Source organism: Tasmannia lanceolata, unplaced genomic scaffold (genome assembly GCF_043159265.1).
Source record: "Tasmannia lanceolata isolate RefF3 unplaced genomic scaffold, GAP_Taslan_0.1 ptg000020l, whole genome shotgun sequence".
Taxonomy (NCBI): Eukaryota; Viridiplantae; Streptophyta; class Magnoliopsida; order Canellales; family Winteraceae; genus Tasmannia; species Tasmannia lanceolata.
This window is the reverse complement of record NW_027518697.1, coordinates 11,615,662-11,632,910: the sequence shown is the minus strand read 5'-3', so window position 1 is coordinate 11,632,910 and position 17,249 is coordinate 11,615,662. Positions and strand designations below refer to the sequence as shown.

At 39.1% G+C, this 17,249-nt stretch overlaps 2 protein-coding genes across 2 annotated transcripts; one reads left to right on the top strand and one right to left on the bottom strand.

The window, feature by feature from the left end:
- The first annotated feature begins 1,506 nt into the window (after window positions 1-1,506).
- Window positions 1,507-3,494, top strand: LOC143855162 (aquaporin TIP3-1-like). Its single transcript, XM_077365381.1, has 3 exons — window positions 1,507-1,706; window positions 2,179-2,426; window positions 2,987-3,494. The coding sequence occupies exons 1-3, from the start codon at window positions 1,574-1,576 to the stop codon at window positions 3,368-3,370; spliced, it is 765 nt and encodes a 254-aa protein (XP_077221496.1). The 5' UTR covers window positions 1,507-1,573; the 3' UTR covers window positions 3,371-3,494.
- A 413-nt stretch (window positions 3,495-3,907) lies between these two features.
- LOC143855161 (uncharacterized) lies at window positions 3,908-16,733 on the bottom strand. The gene is made up of 7 exons (XM_077365380.1): window positions 16,269-16,733; window positions 13,559-13,806; window positions 12,532-13,195; window positions 11,870-12,233; window positions 11,276-11,370; window positions 4,901-5,095; window positions 3,908-4,688 (listed from the first exon to the last, which is right to left on the bottom strand). The coding sequence occupies exons 1-7, from the start codon at window positions 16,446-16,448 to the stop codon at window positions 4,092-4,094; spliced, it is 2,343 nt and encodes a 780-aa protein (XP_077221495.1). The 5' UTR covers window positions 16,449-16,733; the 3' UTR covers window positions 3,908-4,091.
- Between the last annotated feature and the right edge of the window lie 516 nt (window positions 16,734-17,249).

The following is a 17,249-nucleotide window of genomic DNA, read 5'->3' as shown; positions in this document are numbered from 1 at the left end:
TTTATTAGTGAGGTGAGTAGGAACTAGGTTAAACTAGATCCAATTCCCGGCTCCGCTGTCCACAGCTCAAAATAGCTTATTAAGATCCTAAGTGGGACCTACCTAGCTATAAATGCGACTAGGTGGGACTCTGCCTAGTATGGGATAGGTTCAAAGGGCTTGCCTAACTTGTTCCATTAGTTCTAGAGCTTTTGGCGTATTTGATAGCTATCTAACATAGGCCTTTTGGCCAATTCATTTTTCTGATTCATGCAAGTTGAGTGAGGCAAGTATTCTTTGTAAATAATGGTTATAATAGTCATATCTTGGTAAAGTATAAAAGATAAATAACGCCTTTCTCCAATAGCTTAAGCTTTTGGAGAAGTTGGTAAGTTAACATGGTATCAGAGCCGAAGGTCTCGAGTTCAAACCTCCCGGATAGTAAAAATCCACATGCGATGGTTGGCCCAAAGTGGGACCACATGTGCCACGTGTTTGCCAAGTGGGCCACACGTGCGGGGGAGTGTTAAAGTATAAAAGATAAATAACGCCTTTCTCTAATAGCTTAAGCTTTTGGAGAAGTTGATAAGTTAACATGGTATCAGAGCAGAAGGTAAACCTCCCGGATAGCAAAAATCCACATGCGATGGTTGGCTCAAAGTGGGACCACATGTGCCTCGTGTTTGTCAAGTGGACCACACGTGCGGGGGAGTGTTAAAGTATAAAAGATAAATAACACCTTTCTCCAATAGCTTAAGCTTTTGGATAAGCTGGTAAGTTAACATATCTATCTTAGTTAATAACTTCCAAAGTAGTCTCAAACTCTCAATGTCTCATTTTAACTTAAAATAGTTGCATTTGCAAATAATACCAATGTAAAGAACATCCAAAGAGGACCCATGCCTTTGATCTTGCTTAAAAGATTTTATCAGAAGATAAGTATAGGTAACTCAATCATCATTTCTCATCTCTAACTTTTGTGCAACCTTCTCCAAGCCTTTGGACCAGCTTTATGCCTGGCCTTAAAAGCCCATGGGCCCAGCATTGACTAACACTATATAGAAAATTATGAGCTTTTTTATGAAAATAATACCAAGAAAACTGCTTTTTCATGTGATAATCTTCAAAAGAAGAACTCTTCCCTGAATAAAATACAATAAGTCATCTTATTTTGCTAACTAACAAAGATTACAAAGCAGAGATCCCTGCATGGAAGAGAAGTGGACATTGATCGGTTGCTGACACCATTCCAATGAAACTCACATAATTTTGTCTACTTGTAAGGAATAAGACAAAACGCGGTTACTTCTAAACATCCACACTTACGGTGCGCATTTAGCAAATAGCACCGTTCAAACTCCTCTCTCATTTGCATATTCATACAATTTTCAAGTCCTTGAGATAAGAACGGGTGGACTATTGTCCGAATCATCATCCAACACATTTACCTTAACGTGCCACTTCTCTTACACATTCACCCACTACGTGTCAACACCTTCTCTAATTTAAGTTCTCTCTCTCGCTCTTTCTTTAGTCTTTACGCAGCAACAACTTCTAAGTTCTCCCTTTCCTTTTCTTCTACCAAATTAACACCATGCCGATGCGTAGATATGCCTTTGGGCGGAGGGAGGAGGCCGTACATCCAGACTCCATGAGAGCGGCTCTCTCTGAATTCATCTCCACCCTCATCTTCGTCTTTGCAGGCGAAGGCTCCGTCCTCGCTCTCGGTATATGTTTATTCAAATCACACTGGCCGACTATCTTTCGATATCTCTTTCTTATATTTGAATACGCAAGAACATGCATGTATTGTTGAAGTATAAATGCACCATCTCTTAACGGGTTAAGGCCATGTTCGTAACGAACAGAGCCTTAAGCGGTTGAGAGATGGTGCTATTTAATCATTTATACTTCAAGCTTTTGGAGTAATTAGTTGTTTCACATGGTATCAGAGTTATTGCCTCACAGCGAGTCCCGGGTTCAAAACCCAGTAACCCTGATGTTAAAAATCCATGTATATCTCCAACAGAGGAGAAGTCATATGTGCCACGTGTACAGCAAACCCAATCAAGAGGGCCACATGTGAGGGGAGTGTTGAAGTATAAATGAATAAACAATACCATCTTTAACATCTTAAGATTTTGGAGTAATTGGTTGTTTCACATGGATGTTTATACGTAAATGGATTGGTTGGTGCAGGTAAGATGTACACAGAAGCCTCACCGGCAACTGGCCAGGTGGTGGTGGCTATATCCCATGCGTTATCACTCGTTGTGGCCGTTGCAATTGCATTCAATACCTCCGGTGGCCATGTCAACCCTGCCGTCACCTTTTCTACTCTTATAGGTGGGCGGATCTCGCTCGTACGTGCCATCTACTACTGGGTCGCTCAGCTCCTCGGCGCCATTGTAGCTTCTGTTCTACTCAGGTTCACCACCAATGGAATGGTAAGATACCCTCTTAAAGTATAAATCATTAAATAACAGCAACTCTAATAACTTAAGCTTTTGGAGTAATTGGTTGTTTCACATGGTATAGAGCTATTGCCTAATGATAACAGCAACTCTAATAATTTAAGCTTTTTGAGTAATTGGTTGTTTCACATGGATTCAAAACCCAACAAAAAATCGATGTGTAAGCCCAACTCAAAAGAGTGGCCACCTGTACCACATGCATGGCCAACCCAAAAAAATAGGGTCCACATGTGAGGAGGAGTGCTGAACTATAATTTATAAATGATTAAATAACACCAACTTTAACCGCTTAGGACCTGTTCGTTTGAGATTATACCAACCCACTGTGAGTCAAAAACCAATTGTTGGACTCAAAATTAAACGTAAATTGGAGTCCAATAATTGGTTTTGGACTCACAATCGGTTGGCATAATCTTAAGTTGCCTTAAGCTTTTGGAGTAATTGGTTTTTTTCACATACCCATCTCTTTTTTTACTTTTAAAAAATATCCATCTGAACTTGCATCTTTTTCCACCATTGAATTTATGTTGCAGAGACCGGTTGGGTTTGCACTGGCGTCCGGAGTTGGAGTGTGGCATGGGCTTGTTTTTGAGATAGTGATGACTTTTGGGCTGGTTTACACCGTCTACGCAACCGCAATCGATCCCAAGAGGGGTAGTTTGGGTGTAATTGCACCACTCGCCATCGGTTTCATTGTGGGCGCCAACATCCTAGCCGGTGGGCCTTTCGACGGGGCGTCCATGAACCCGGCTCGAGCTTTTGGGCCGGCTCTAGTGGGTTGGAGGTGGAGGAACCATTGGATCTACTGGGTGGGACCTTTTGTGGGTGCGACTATAGCCGGTCTCATCTATGAGTTCACCATAATACAGCCAGAGACTCCTCTTGCACACCAGCCCTTGTCTCCCGAAGATTACTAGTACTCAGATTCCCATGGTTTTTTGTTTTTCATTTTATGTTTAATTGTGTGTGGTGGAAACTGTGAAAAGAGATCTGTATTTGTGTTTGCTTGTGAGTTATGAAATAAATACTTTAATTTTATAATTTTGTTATACAACTAGTGAAATGTCTGTTATGCCACGGGGTCATTTGTAACATTTTACAGAGGGAAGGATCTGGGACTACAGAGGAAGATAATTGAACAGGAGAAACAATTAAAGTGAAGTTGAAGAGATGAGGAATGCTAAACTCGGATGTCCACCCAAAAATGGGATGAAAGGGTGCTAGTGCATTTAGTTATGTAGCTCCAATGGGGACGCCTTTCCATCCCATTTTTTTGCAAGGGCACGCCTGCGTTTATATTTTTGGGCAATCTTTGAGGAGATGAAGCCAGATGATGGGTTGCACTGGTATGCTGAACAGCTTCATTGTTCAAGTCTAATTGACCAAATGAGCATCATGGTTCAACTCAATAAAGCATTATTATCAAGGTATGGCTGCTAAGCTGTGCTATGAAATGAACGAATAGTAGAACCATCAATACAAGCATAAATCCTGTATAACAATGCTCCCACCTGGGAAATAAGAACTGAATCAAGATTGATATACACGACTAACTATACCTTGTACCTGTAGAACTACAACATATTCCAAGCTTTGGTTGTAACTTGTCGGGTGAAACAGAAAGTGCTAGAGCTGCCTTCAGATATCATGTCCCCGCATTTTATCGACAATGTGTCGACTCCTTTCTTCGATATGACGCTTCTTCTCTTCGAGTTTCTCACTCATCTTCTTTCCTAAATCCATCATCCTTGCTCTCCTCCCTATTTTCTTTGCCTTCATATCCTCCCCAATGGGAGCCTGTACCTCTCTCGTTACAATGGCCCGTGAAGAGTACTCTGGATTATCCAATCCGCTCTGGCCATTGCTCTCTTGTGTTTCATCACTCTCTAACAATGGGACCCTCAAATCTTCCACAGCATTTCTGTGAATGGACAGATCATTAGAGGATGGCCCATTTCGAGATGATGAAACCGATTCGGAAGATGGTTCGCTGGGTGGTCGTTGACTGGATATCACATCCTTTAATTTTGCTGTGTTTTCACCCTCTGTGGGATTGCTTGAACTGTGTCTGCTCTCCTTATTGGATGCATCACGTCCTGCTGGGTCACAAGTTTCTTGATGAAGCCATATGAATGGGGCCACATTTCGTGGGACCCAATCATCTTTTTCTGCTAACATCCATGGAACACATACATTTTCGCAGTTTGGAAGTACTAAAGTTTCACGAATTGCTGCCTGCAAAATGGCAATTATTATTAAACATCTGTGTCTCCTTCAATAAAGAAGCTATGCCTGCCAAAAATAGCATAAAATGCATGATTATATATATATATATATATATATATATATATATATATATATATATATATATATATATATATAAGCGATCATATAACAAGGATAAGAAATGGAAAGGGGCAGTAATGGGTACAAGCTCATTTGCTGACCTTAAACCGATTGCCAATGACCAAAGCGACATGTCCACTGGTAATTTTATGATCTCCCACAGAAGACTCCAAGTTCAAATCTATTTCGGGCATTGATGTGAACCCAATCCATAGCTGATCAGATGGAGGTGGCTTGATATGTAAGCGTAAGGTTCCTCGAAGCGAAGCAACCCTTATCGTAAGGGAAAGAGGTACCTTCAATACAAGTAACAAATTTTTTGTGTTGCCTTAGCTTTGACTGCTAGCATAACATCAAGTCAAATTACAGAAACTGAATAACGAAATAGTGTTGTTGGTTTTTTTTTTTTTTTGCTGAGAGTCTGAGACTGTTTTATGTAATACCATTTGAGAACTGTTGAAGGGTATTTTAGTTATTACGGGTATGTCGAGGGGTATTCTTGTCTTTACATTTGTAACCCTACTTTGGGCTCTATATACATCATATTACATGTGAGCTCCCTTTGGTGGAGGCTCATCATCCCTCAATCTCAACACCAAATCCCTTTTTCATCCCTACTTTGTCATCACCATCCCTTCGGAGGAAGAAACCTTCTTTCCAAATCCATTTTCCATCCAAAACCCCAAATCCCTAATCCCAAACCCTAAACTCTTGTTGTGATTTGTGAATCCCTAAACTCCAACCCTTTTGTAAATACCATTTATAAATCCATCCACCCAAAAAACAAAACAAAATAAAGTCTCTTTTATATATTCTTTTCCCTTTTTCTCCATCCATAACTTCCTTTCTTGCTCCCTTTTGTTCTAAATTCATAAATCCCTTTCTTTTCTAAACCTTAGTCGAGTTCTTTCTAGTTCCCTAAACCCCCTTTCTTAATGGTTTCATCCCTTTCTTTATGTTTTGAAACTCTCATCCCTCCACTCTATCCTAATCTTGTCATCTCTTTCTTAGTCCTAGTTCTGTTCTATGGCGTTTGTGTTGATATCAAAGGTGTATGCCACAGGTTTGATGAAATATTTGAGAGAAGTGTGGTGCCTTAAAATTGTTCTTTCTGTTGCAAGTTCAAGGCATTTACCCTAATGTAGTTCCATGGATGGAGTGGTGTCGTTGGCAGCTTCGAGCTGATATAGATGCGCCCTTTTTTTGTTGGTGGAAAAGGGTTGTTTGGTTGGTTGTTAATTTATGATCATCTTTGGTTGGATTGGCTGTGGTTGTGGCTGGTTTGTTGGTTGGGTTGATCGTGGTTGATATCATCGTTGTTATGGTTGGTTGTTTTTTGGTTCTTCGTGTTGTTGGTTTGTTCCTTCCATGCTTGGTATTGTTGGTGGACTTGCTTTGCGAGTCTTGTTTGTTCGTGCTTCTACACGCGTGTAGTTGCCTTGCGTAGTTTTACGCATTCATTGTGGTTTGCGTTGCAATCCACCTTGTTGGTGGTGGTCGCTTTATGTCCGGTCGTTTGCGTTGCTTTCGGCATGTTGGTGGTGGTGGCTATATGCCTGGTCGTCAGCGTTGCTTTCGGGCTTGTGTTGTTTGCGACTATATGCCCGGTCGTTCGCATTGCTTTCAGCCTTACTGTTGTTGGTGGCTATATGCCCGGTCGATAGCGTTGCTTTCGACCTTGTTGTTATTGAGGCTATATGCCCGGTTGTCTGTGTTGTTTTCGAACTTGTTGTTTCTCCCAGGCGACATGTGGTGTGGCCGTCGTTGGTTGGTTATTTTCCTAAGCGATGTGCTGTTTGGCCGTCGTTGGTTGGTTTTTCCCAAGCGACATGTTGTTTGGCCGTCCTTGGATGGTTGTTGTTATGAGCTGATTTTTCTATCGTGTTGTTTGTTGGTTGGTTGTTGGTTGTTGGTTCCTCTCACCTTTCTAGTGGTTGAGGTTCCTCTATTGACGATGTATTGTTCCGCTGATGTCTCCTCGTGGTGCTTCGCCGCTGCTCGTTGTGCGCGCCTTTGGTGTGCTTTTGTTGGTTGTTCATTGCTATTTCCCTACTGAGGAGACTCCGTTCGATCGTTGTTGATATACAGATTAGTTAGTCGTTTCTCTGATTCAAGGGGAGGCTTTGTGGTGATTGCTATCGCGATAGTGCAGATTCAGGGGGAGACCGTTGCTCTTCTGGACGTTGATTATGTCGTTGTACTCATTGTGGCCGTGTCCATTTTTTGTTATGTTTTTCATTATATATTCACCACACCAGCTTGAGGGGGAGTGTTGTACCAAGTTGGCATGTGTATGCGATTATTATTTCTGTTGTTGTATGAGTATTATAGTTGTTTGTTGTTGAAGGGTATTGTAGTTTTCTTTGTAACAAGCTCGAGTGTGGAGTTGTATGGTATATAAACTCAAGCTTGAGGGGGAGTGCTGAATGGTATTTTGGTCATTACATGTATGTTGAGGGGAATTATTGTCTTTACACATGTAACCCTACTTTGGGCTCTATATACATCATTTTATATGTGAGCTCCCTTTGGTGGGGACTCACCATCTTCTCCTTCTTCTTCCTCTACCTTATCCATTCTAACAAGAACAATTTCCATAAGATGGCAGGAAAGAAAAACTGGAAGGCTGTAAATCAGTCAACGCTAGTGGGAAACTTTCACATCGCCATTGCTACCACAATCAGGACAATCGGCGGGACCCATGCTGGAGATCCAACAAAAATCGGGCAGAATCTAGTGGGAACAGGATGCGAAAAAGAACAAGGGTAGCCTCAAAAGAGAAGAAAGCATAGATCACATTTTTGTTCTACTATGATTTTGCTTATAAAGTTCGGTACAGTACAGGATCCTATGATGCTTTGGGATCAAATGGGTAAACACTTTGAAAGTTGGTGCCATATGCTCTTTTTGAAATCTATGGAAGGAAAGTAATAACCAAATTTTTGACAAGAAAAGAAGAGCTCTGACTCATCCTACTTAGACATAAAAATAGACTTAATCGCTTCGGCAAAAACTAGCAAGAAGATGAGATCCTACTCAACTCAACTCAACTCAACAAAGCCTTTGTCCCAAACTAGTTGGGGCTGGCTAAATGAATTCTTTAGAAAAAAATTCATGAAGAAGGTGAAAGGAATCTACCTGGCTCTAATCCTGGCTCTAGTTGGGTTCTTCTACGTGGATTATTTTCTTCCATTCTATCATATCCAAGGTCATGTTCTATGTTATGTTCCTAGCTATCAAGTCTTTCCTCACTGTTTCTACCCAAGTTGTTTTCGGTCTGCCCCAACCTCTTTTTACTCCATCAATTTGGCACGAGTCGCCTCTTCTCACTGGAGCATCCAAAGCCCTATGTTGGATATGTCCAAGCCATCTTAAGCGGTCCTCTCTCATCTTCTCCAAAATTGGTCCCACCCCCACCTTTTTACGAATGTCTTCATTTTTAACTCTATCTAACCTTGTGTGGCCACAAATCCATCTAAGCATTCGCATCTCCGCTATACTCATCTTATGCACATGTTGCTTCTTGGTGGCCCAACATTCTGAGCCGTACAGCATGGCTGGCCTCACAGCTGTCTTATAAAACTTTCCCTTCAACTTGGTAGGGATTTTACGGTCACACAGAACTCCTGAGGCAAGCTTCCACTTCAACCAACCTGCTCTTATTCTATGGTTAACATCCTCTTCAATCTCTCCTTCCTTACGTAGAATTGAACCAAGATAGCGAAAGATATCCCTCTTAGGTACCTCATGTCCAGTCATATTTACTAAATCCTCGTCCCGCCTCCTTACATTACCAAAGTTGCACTCCATATACTCTGTCTTAGTCCTACTCGGTCTAAAACCTTTGGATTCCAAAGTAGTTCTCCATAACTCTAACTTAGCATTAGAAATTCTGCGACATTGGAAGAAATCGATTTGGGAAAGAGGATTCAACAATAAGGTGAAGCCCAAATGGGAAACTCCACCATTGGGATGGATAAAATTGAATTTTGATAGAATCCCAATGGGCAAACCTGGCTTGGGTGTGTTCCGAGACTATAATGGAAGAATCATCATGGCATTTTCCGCTCCAGCAGGTGTTTGCGATTCAAATGAAGCGGAAGCAAGAGCGTTGTTATGGAGCCTGAAAATCTTTTCATCTTCAGTTGGAGAACATTTGATCATTGAAGGCGACTCTTCTTACGCTATTACATGGGCAAAAATCTTGTCAAACAGACTATAGAAGTTAGCAGAGGTTAGCTTGGAGGTTCAAGATCTTTGTAACCAATTTCATCCTCAAATTGTGCACCGGTATCGATCAGTGAATGAGTTAACAGGTGATTTGGCAAAGCAAAGAATTAACAGGGAAAGGTTTGGAGATTAAGGATCTTTGTAACCAATTTTATCCTCAAATTGTGCACCCGTATCGATCAGCAAATGATTTAGCGGATGATTTGGCAAAGCAAGGAATTAGCAGTGAAAGGTTAATAATATGTGAGTCTGTCCCACTTATGAATAAAGGACTGGTTATGGGGATTATCAAGAGTTTTTCTGTAATTGAGGGACTGGTGAGAACCAGTTGTATTCCTGTTTAGCTTTGGTTTGTACTCATTGGAAGTGAATGAGGAGGATATAGAAAGAGATGGGCTTATAGTAGGTTACGGAGGAAAGGTTATAGAAGGTTAGTGTTACAAGTGGTCAAATACGACTTCATAGTTTATAAGAAGTACGAGTTCTCACTGTTCAAAAAAAAGGAAGAAGAAGTACTAGTTCTAGGCAGTTACAGTTTTACGAGCTTGATGTGTTATTCAGTTAGGAACATAGAATTAATGTTAATTTTCTGAAGAAAAAAAAATCATGTAAGTTTTATTTGTTTTCAGAGCATTCTCCGCCTTTCCAATTACAGCATCGCAAGACATTTTTATGGAGTAAAGAACTTCATGGAACATGTTAGGGAAACAAGTTGATATTCATATATCACTTGTATATTGTAATTAAATAAGGAGTGAACTCACCAATAAATAAACTGAAAATTGAAGTTCCAAAAAGCTTCTCACATGGCTTCATTGAAAAGGAGAGATTTATTAATGAACTATGTAACTTAAGAAAACATGTGTCAGCGACGAATACAGTTACATGAGAAACTAGAAAGCCCAACACTCACTTATATACAGTTATATGATAATATTGGAAGACATATTTAATATTATTAGTGTAAGTGGGAAATGTATAGAATAGTGTCTAGAAAAATAAAAATAGACTGAATCTGCATAATTAGCATATACAGTACCAAAAGAACTTAGTTTATGTTTTGTCCAAATAGCTACATCAATGTCACCATAACATACTTGCTGAATACTCAAAAGGCTCTCTGAGAGAATTTCCCTTTGGAAACATACATTCTGAATGAGATCTTTGATGTCAGAAATTCCATCAATGCTGTTTTTTTTTTTTTTTATCATATTGTAAATGTTGCGAATGTAGTAGAAGACTCTAGCCAATCATGAGCTGCCCCTTTTGTAAATGTGTTTCCTAATAAATTGCTATCCTTTTTCTCAAAAGCCACCTATCCATTAACAAGTCAGAACATATCCAAACAAGCCCATCAAGGAAGATTTAATCTCACTGAGATTGCCACCGGACAATAAATGAAAATGAAGCCAAACAATTTAACGCCCACCATATTTGACTGTCACTAAATAATGAAGCCAAACAATTATTTCAGACTTTAGCACAAGGTTATGTTTTCTTCTAAATTAATGTTACAGAATATGTAATTAATTTAATTTGCACATGTATCATAGATTCAAGGATTGAAATTTTGGTTTCGTTTTCGGCTGTCGGTTTCTGTTTCGGCCTCATCTGAAAACGGAATTTCGGTGAAAAAGCTAATAATTTCGGCCGAAATTTTTAAATTTCAGTTTCGGTCATAAATTTTGGTCCCGGCTAAATCAGAAATTTAAAACCATGGATAGAATGCGTGAATAGTTTTCCTCACCATGAATAGTTATCCTCACCTTTGGATGAAAAATTATGTTTCTTTCTGAAAGCAAACCTTTGTTGAATTTTTACATGTGAAACTACTAGTTACTCCAGTTACTCCAAAAGCTCTCAAGCAAACTTCATTGAATTTTTACTGATTTTTACATGTGAAACTACCAGTTACTCCAAAAGCTTAAAATTTTGGAGTAACTGGTCGTTTCACGTGGCCTCAGAGCAAAGGTCCTGTGTTCAAAACTTCTTGATATTAAAAATCCACATGTAATGACCAACCCAAAAGAGGGCCACATGTGCCACGTGTAGGCCAATTCTAAAAAAGAGGGGCCACATGTGAGGGGGAGTGTAGTATAAAAAATTAAATAACGCCTTCTCCAACAGCTTAAGCTTTTAGAGTAACTGGTAGTTTCACTTACATTATAAAATAAAGGTTGTGCACAAATAATCAATGAGGTAAAGGCATATTTTCAGAGGATTTATTAGAGAAAACAGCTACCAACCTGTGATACTTGTGCAGCAACACAATTTACCATAGACTTCCACCTTGATACATAAGTCGACGTCCAACTAGTGCTCTTTGAGTTTTTCATCCCATCTGAGGCAAATGACATTCACTTCATGAATCAATAATTATAGGATATTTATAGAGTCAACCGGTGTTATGTTAGTGTACCGATAAACAAGTTTTTGCATGTCTTAGCAAAGGGAGCCATATCTACAAGTTTATAGAAACAATAAAGAAACTGTGGATTAGCAGAAGTGGCAAACAAAACCATAAATAAGCCATTAATGACTGGGGGTCTAATTTGAGCATATATCCATTACATAAGTAGCATGTTGGGTCTAGATCTTTTATTTTATCCTTAATATTTATCAAATATGGCTTCTCAAATTTCATCAATATTCACCTCATTTTTACAAGGTATGACCTCAGCGTATTTACTTGACTTACAAAGACATAACATTACTAAACTAGGTTAGTTGTTTGGTGCATGTAATTATTTACACTTGCAAATGTAGTAAATTATACTAATACAGGCTTTAACAGTGAAATGGATTGAACATTGATGAATACATATTGCGTCTGAAGTTACCTAATTTATCATCTTCATCTCTTCTCTCTACCATATCAACTGCTTCTCTTGAAAGTTTCAATTGATTGCCATATTGCTCGAAACCCTCAAGAATATCTGTGGTGACCTCCACAGCGGAACTTGGGTCCAAGCTTGTATTAACTATGCCCTTTTGGAAGTTGGGGTCGCGAACTTTAAGCCTTGTTTCAATATCCAATATTATACCACCAGAATACTCAATATCAACTTCCACAGCCCACACCTCATTCATGTCCATGGGAAGCACCCTCATGCTATGAATATAAGGTGGGAGATTCCCAAGATCTAGGCTTTTACATGTGATTCCACCAACATAACTAGGGGTCCTCATATTAGACAGTGTTTTCTGTTGAAATCAAATAAAGAAAAATAAGTCAAGACCTGCTCATATATCTGAAAATGCAATGAAAACTTCTACCATTTTTTTCTTATGGCATAGAGTATCCCCACGCCATTTTAGGGTGGGACTAATCCCTATGGATGCGCGCAATCACCTGTAAACCACGAACATCGGGTTTACTACGGGGGATTCAAACTCTCATCACTGGGGAGTATACCCATGACTTTAAGCCGAAGAGCCACACCTGCCCGGTTTAAATATTTAGTAAACTTATTATAAGAAAAACTTCTACCATATTGACAACCTGAATCCGTGCATGTATGAAACCGTTAAGCTCCGTACTTCTTTTGGCATCAAAAAACAACCTTGAAAACAACAAATTGCAACAAAGTGTCCCTTCATCATTACCAAACTTCTCATCACAATCTGCATCAGAAAAAACAGAACCCTGGCTCTGGATCTGGCTAGCCGAATGAGTAAGAGCTGATGAAACCGGAAGTGCCACCTCATCTTCGAAGGAACTTGATGATTTCTCTGATGACAATTTTTTTCGCGCTAATGTATCTTGGGTGAGATGCATCTTTTCACTACCCTTTCTCTCCTCACGACCCACTGATGAGATACCCCCTGTTCTGTTCGAAGCCCTCTTTGCAAGCTTTTTCAAAAAAAGGCGAACCTTTGAAGAAGACCCGTCAACCTTATTTACTTTGTCTGTTGGCTCATCAATCCCTTTGAAAGACTTCGAAAATAAAGGGTATTCCGCATTTAAAGATGCCAGATAATGGTGGAACTCTTCATTCAACTTGGAATACCAGTTTGCTCTCTCCTTATCTTCACAAGAAGCAAGACGCAGGGCTTTGCACCATGATTCCTTCTCCCAGGAAGTGTCAACATATATATAAAAAGTTTGAGATCCATTATAAACTTTTGATTTCTTGTTTTCTACCCTAATGGGGTATCTTTTCGCCCTACAATATAATCCAGAAAGCAAAGTTATATCTCAAGAATGGAAGTACAGAAAAGAGAAGCCTCATTTTTGTTACTACCCATTTGACTCGAAAGCAAACAAATGTGAGCACCGCAGGAGACAAGGTGTCCAAGATGACAACCTTGCCAAACTCAACACTGCTAGGACACTTATATGCTGTAGTATTAAATAAAAATTGTTATGTGAGTAATATAAAAAACATGCATCCCTTCAAGTGGAAATGCATAATGAATGCCAACAATAAGACAAGAAAAAATATATTAAAGTTTCATATCATCTAAATAGCCATGTGCATCTGAAGCGAAATCTTCAAATAATGGTATGTCCTTGTTACATGGCTTACCATTTTCTTGAGAATAGGTTTGAAGCAGAAACCGCTACAATTATACAACCCGCAAGCTGGATTGTTGTTGCCTGAGAACCATCTAAATCCGTCAGGATGAGTGAGTGATTTTTAATTTTTGCATGTTTTTTTATGGGAATAACTTCCACAATTTCCTTCTTGCTCTTCTGTTCCTTAGGTACTTTTGTTGGTACTTCACACGTAGAAACCTTTGGAGCCTCCTCTGAATCTAATATCCATATTATCCCCTGAAGATCACAGAAAACAAATCCAACCAACACAAAGAAACACCTTAAAGTCTGAGATAAGAACAAAACTGTCCGAATTCTAAGTACAATGTTATGAGTGTACCATAATAGCAAAGCAAAACTGCCCCACTAAAAAAAAAAAACTAAATAAATAGCAGAGCAAAACTACATCCAGATCTGACTGTGTTAAACATTGCTCATAACAATTAACAAAGAATTACAGTCAAGTACATGAATGCAACGCTAGAGGGATTCACAAAGGATCCTTGATCAAATCCCTTGGTTTCCAACAAATAGCTAACAACATTGATAGATTACAGCCACTTCAAAGCAATGGAGAAATGTTGCTGACTGCATGAAATAGTAAAATCAAGGTTGACCATTAAGAAAGTACTCACTAAAGTAATTTAGAGTCCTTTTGGGAAAAAAGAAACTTATTATAAAGCCAATATAATCCATGTGATCAAGACCACAAACAGTGCAAATTACTAAACAACCATTGCAGCCATAAGCATGTACACATGGCATCCAAGAGTTGAAGTTCAGGAATAATAATGGAATATGAGAATGACATGCAGTCAATGGGAGTTTTAAATAAATTTTCTGCTGAAGTGACGTAAATATAGACTTTCAAAGAACATCCAAGTCCACAACCCTACGATTTATAACATGAGAAACTAAAATAAATTTTCTGGTGAAGTGACTTAAATGTAGAGTTTCAACGAACATCAAAAGTCCATGGATTTATGATCGATAACATGAGAAACTAAGATACATTATCCCAACTGCAAGCAATCAGCTTCAGGCAAATATGAAGATATCAACCCCATTGTTCTGCAACTCATTGTGACCCGTGAGAGCTGGCCATTATTCCTATTCCTGAGCTATTTATTGATCCAGTGCTAACACCAAAACTCGGGCAGACGTGAATTACTAGTTGAACAATATGAGAGAGGGAGTGTATTTGGGAATAGAAGCATCTACATACGATAATATTAAAGAACAAACTTATATATATATATATATATATATATATATATATATATATACACACACACACACACATACGATAATATTAAAGAACTAACTTATTTACCTTTTAGTAGCCATATTAGTAGATGCTTTAGAATATTTAAATTCAGAAGCTAACAAAAACTGCATGGGGTACAATATTGGTCAAATTAGAGCCCTTGATAGAATCATGGTAGTGGCAGTTTGCGGTAGAAACAAGAGTTCATGAAGTAGGAGCAGGAGGGCATCTTTGGCAAAATATGCCAGCCATTAATGCTTGCCTTCTTCCAATAATATCATCCGAGTATGCCTAATGGCTATTTATATTCGCTGCCTGTTGGTAAAATAACTAAACGAAACAATCAACTCAAGAAGATCTAGACCACCGTTAACTAAGAAAAAATAGACTAAAAATATAAAAGCTTCTTTACCTTGTCAACAATTCTGCCAAGGATAGGAAAATGCATATTTCAAGGAGTATGAAAAAAAAAGAGTGCATTACATCTTCCTTACAGTCTGGAAATAAAAGGATAACTCAAGAGGAGTTTATAACACATATATAGGTGATTCAATGAGAAGCATATATTCATAGAAGGAGAGGGCTAGAGAACATCCCTTCAATGTCCTTCCATGGGCTTCCTTGGAGGATTGCCGAGTCTTATCCAGGAATTTTAGTTTTAAACGACGAATTTGGAGATTCATACATTTCAGCCTTTCATACAAGCAAAAAATATAGCAAATTACATATATGAGCACTGCCTACATTCGGCATAGCCAGGCTGCTTCCCCTGTTGTGTTTTTCTTCGCTTCATATAGATACTTAAAATTTTCAACAGTGAGTGTTCTTGCTATGGTCCAAAGTGGGGGTCTGCCTAGGTATGAGACTGGATGGGACTCAACCTAGTATGGGACATGTTTAAAGGGCCTTGCTTAACGCATTCCATCAGCTCTAGGTCTTACACTGTATTGAACTATTGGTTAGGTACCTAGCATTTGGTATCATCAGCAGCCACCATGTCAAGTGTTCAAATCACGGAAGGGGTGACCCGTGGGAGGGGCTACCTAGAAAAAAGGCCAGTCTCCACAAAGTAGACCGCCTAGGACAGCGGATTCGAAACTGTGATGGAATGTTACGGTCCTAAACGGAGTCTGCCTGGGTATGGGACTAAGTAAGACCCAACCTGGGATGGAACAGGTTTAAAGGTCATAATAATAAAAGTGTTATTGATGCTGTAACATTATCATACATACTCTCCTCAAACAAATTACGTACGTAATGTGAAGATTATAGATAAGTAGGATGAAAATGGAAAAGCCAGGAAGAGCAATTGAACAAAATTACTCCCCAGAAGCCATAAATGTTAATGTCCAAGAACCCATCAAGTAAACCCTCAAAGAATTGTAACAAGCAACAAATCAAATGGAGAGGAAAATTGGTTTTAAAAACTTACCTTCTTATTATAAGCGAAGGGGAGCGATTGTTCAGAATCAAGATCTCGACCCACTTGAGATTCCGAAGTTTGGGACTCCTTCCTTCGACTCAATCGATCCAGGACCAAAAGGAAGGCTAAAGCCTCGCCAAATATGACTGCTAAGGCCCCAAGGAGAAAACCCACAAAGAGGATAAACATGGTAGTATAATCAGACCATCAAAAGTATAGAGAGAGAGAGAGAGAGAGAAGAAAATGGTTTGAATTGGGGAGTTTGGGTACACAGTGAATAGTATGGATGGAGAAAAGAATCAGATTTCTGGAATATAATTTGGAATTTATGAAAGTAAGAATCGAATTGGAATAAAGGAAGAGAGAGAGAGAGAGAGAGAGAGAGAACCGTTATTATATTTGAGAAAGTCAATTGCAGTTTTCTTAATGGAAGATGAAGAGGAAATTGAGAAAGTTTCCTTCCTTTCTGCTTTCGTTCATACGATGGTATGCACTGTTATTGAGATTCGAGAAGTAGCCGCGTCCACTCGGTTGAGTTGAACTCGGGTCACTCACTCATCTGATAAATCGAGAGTGAGTTATGAGTCTTATGACTATGTCCATTTAATGAGCCACAACATAAATAAGTTGTGCCCAAAAAATCATTCTCTTACGATGATCCTAGTCCTACCATGTGTCGAGGAGCTGCATAATTTTGAAACCTCTATAGATACAAGGGTTGGGATCATCCTATGGAAATGATTTTTGGGGAGTAATGTATTTATTTACTTTGGGTCCCATCAAATGGACGGTTTGGATAATCCTATGGTGTAAGCCGTACAGATTATTGAAAATTACTGACCCCGTAGGGCTTACAACATATGAAAACTCATGACTTATGAATTATTACCTCGTTGTTCCATAAGATATTTGACTAGATCTTCCATTCTAAGCTTCTCTGCTCCTAGTCCAACTGGGGATACACAAGGGACACCTAATATCATTAGGGAG

Coding starts and splice junctions, on each gene's coding strand:
- LOC143855161 (XM_077365380.1), bottom strand. CDS start 16,448: ATGTTTATCCTCTTTGTGGGTTTTCTCCTTGGGGCCTTAGCAGTCATA. Junction 5,096..11,275: donor TTGCTGCACAAGTATCACAG/GTTGGTAGCTGT, acceptor CTTGTATTGAAG/GTACCTCTTTCCCTTACGAT. Junction 4,689..4,900: donor TCATTGGCAATCGGTTTAAG/GTCAGCAAATGA, acceptor GCCATTTTGCAG/GCAGCAATTCGTGAAACTTT.
- LOC143855162 (XM_077365381.1), top strand. CDS start 1,574: ATGCCGATGCGTAGATATGCCTTTGGGCGGAGGGAGGAGGCCGTACAT. Junction 1,707..2,178: donor AGGCTCCGTCCTCGCTCTCG/GTATATGTTTAT, acceptor TGGTTGGTGCAG/GTAAGATGTACACAGAAGCC. Junction 2,427..2,986: donor GGTTCACCACCAATGGAATG/GTAAGATACCCT, acceptor TTTATGTTGCAG/AGACCGGTTGGGTTTGCACT.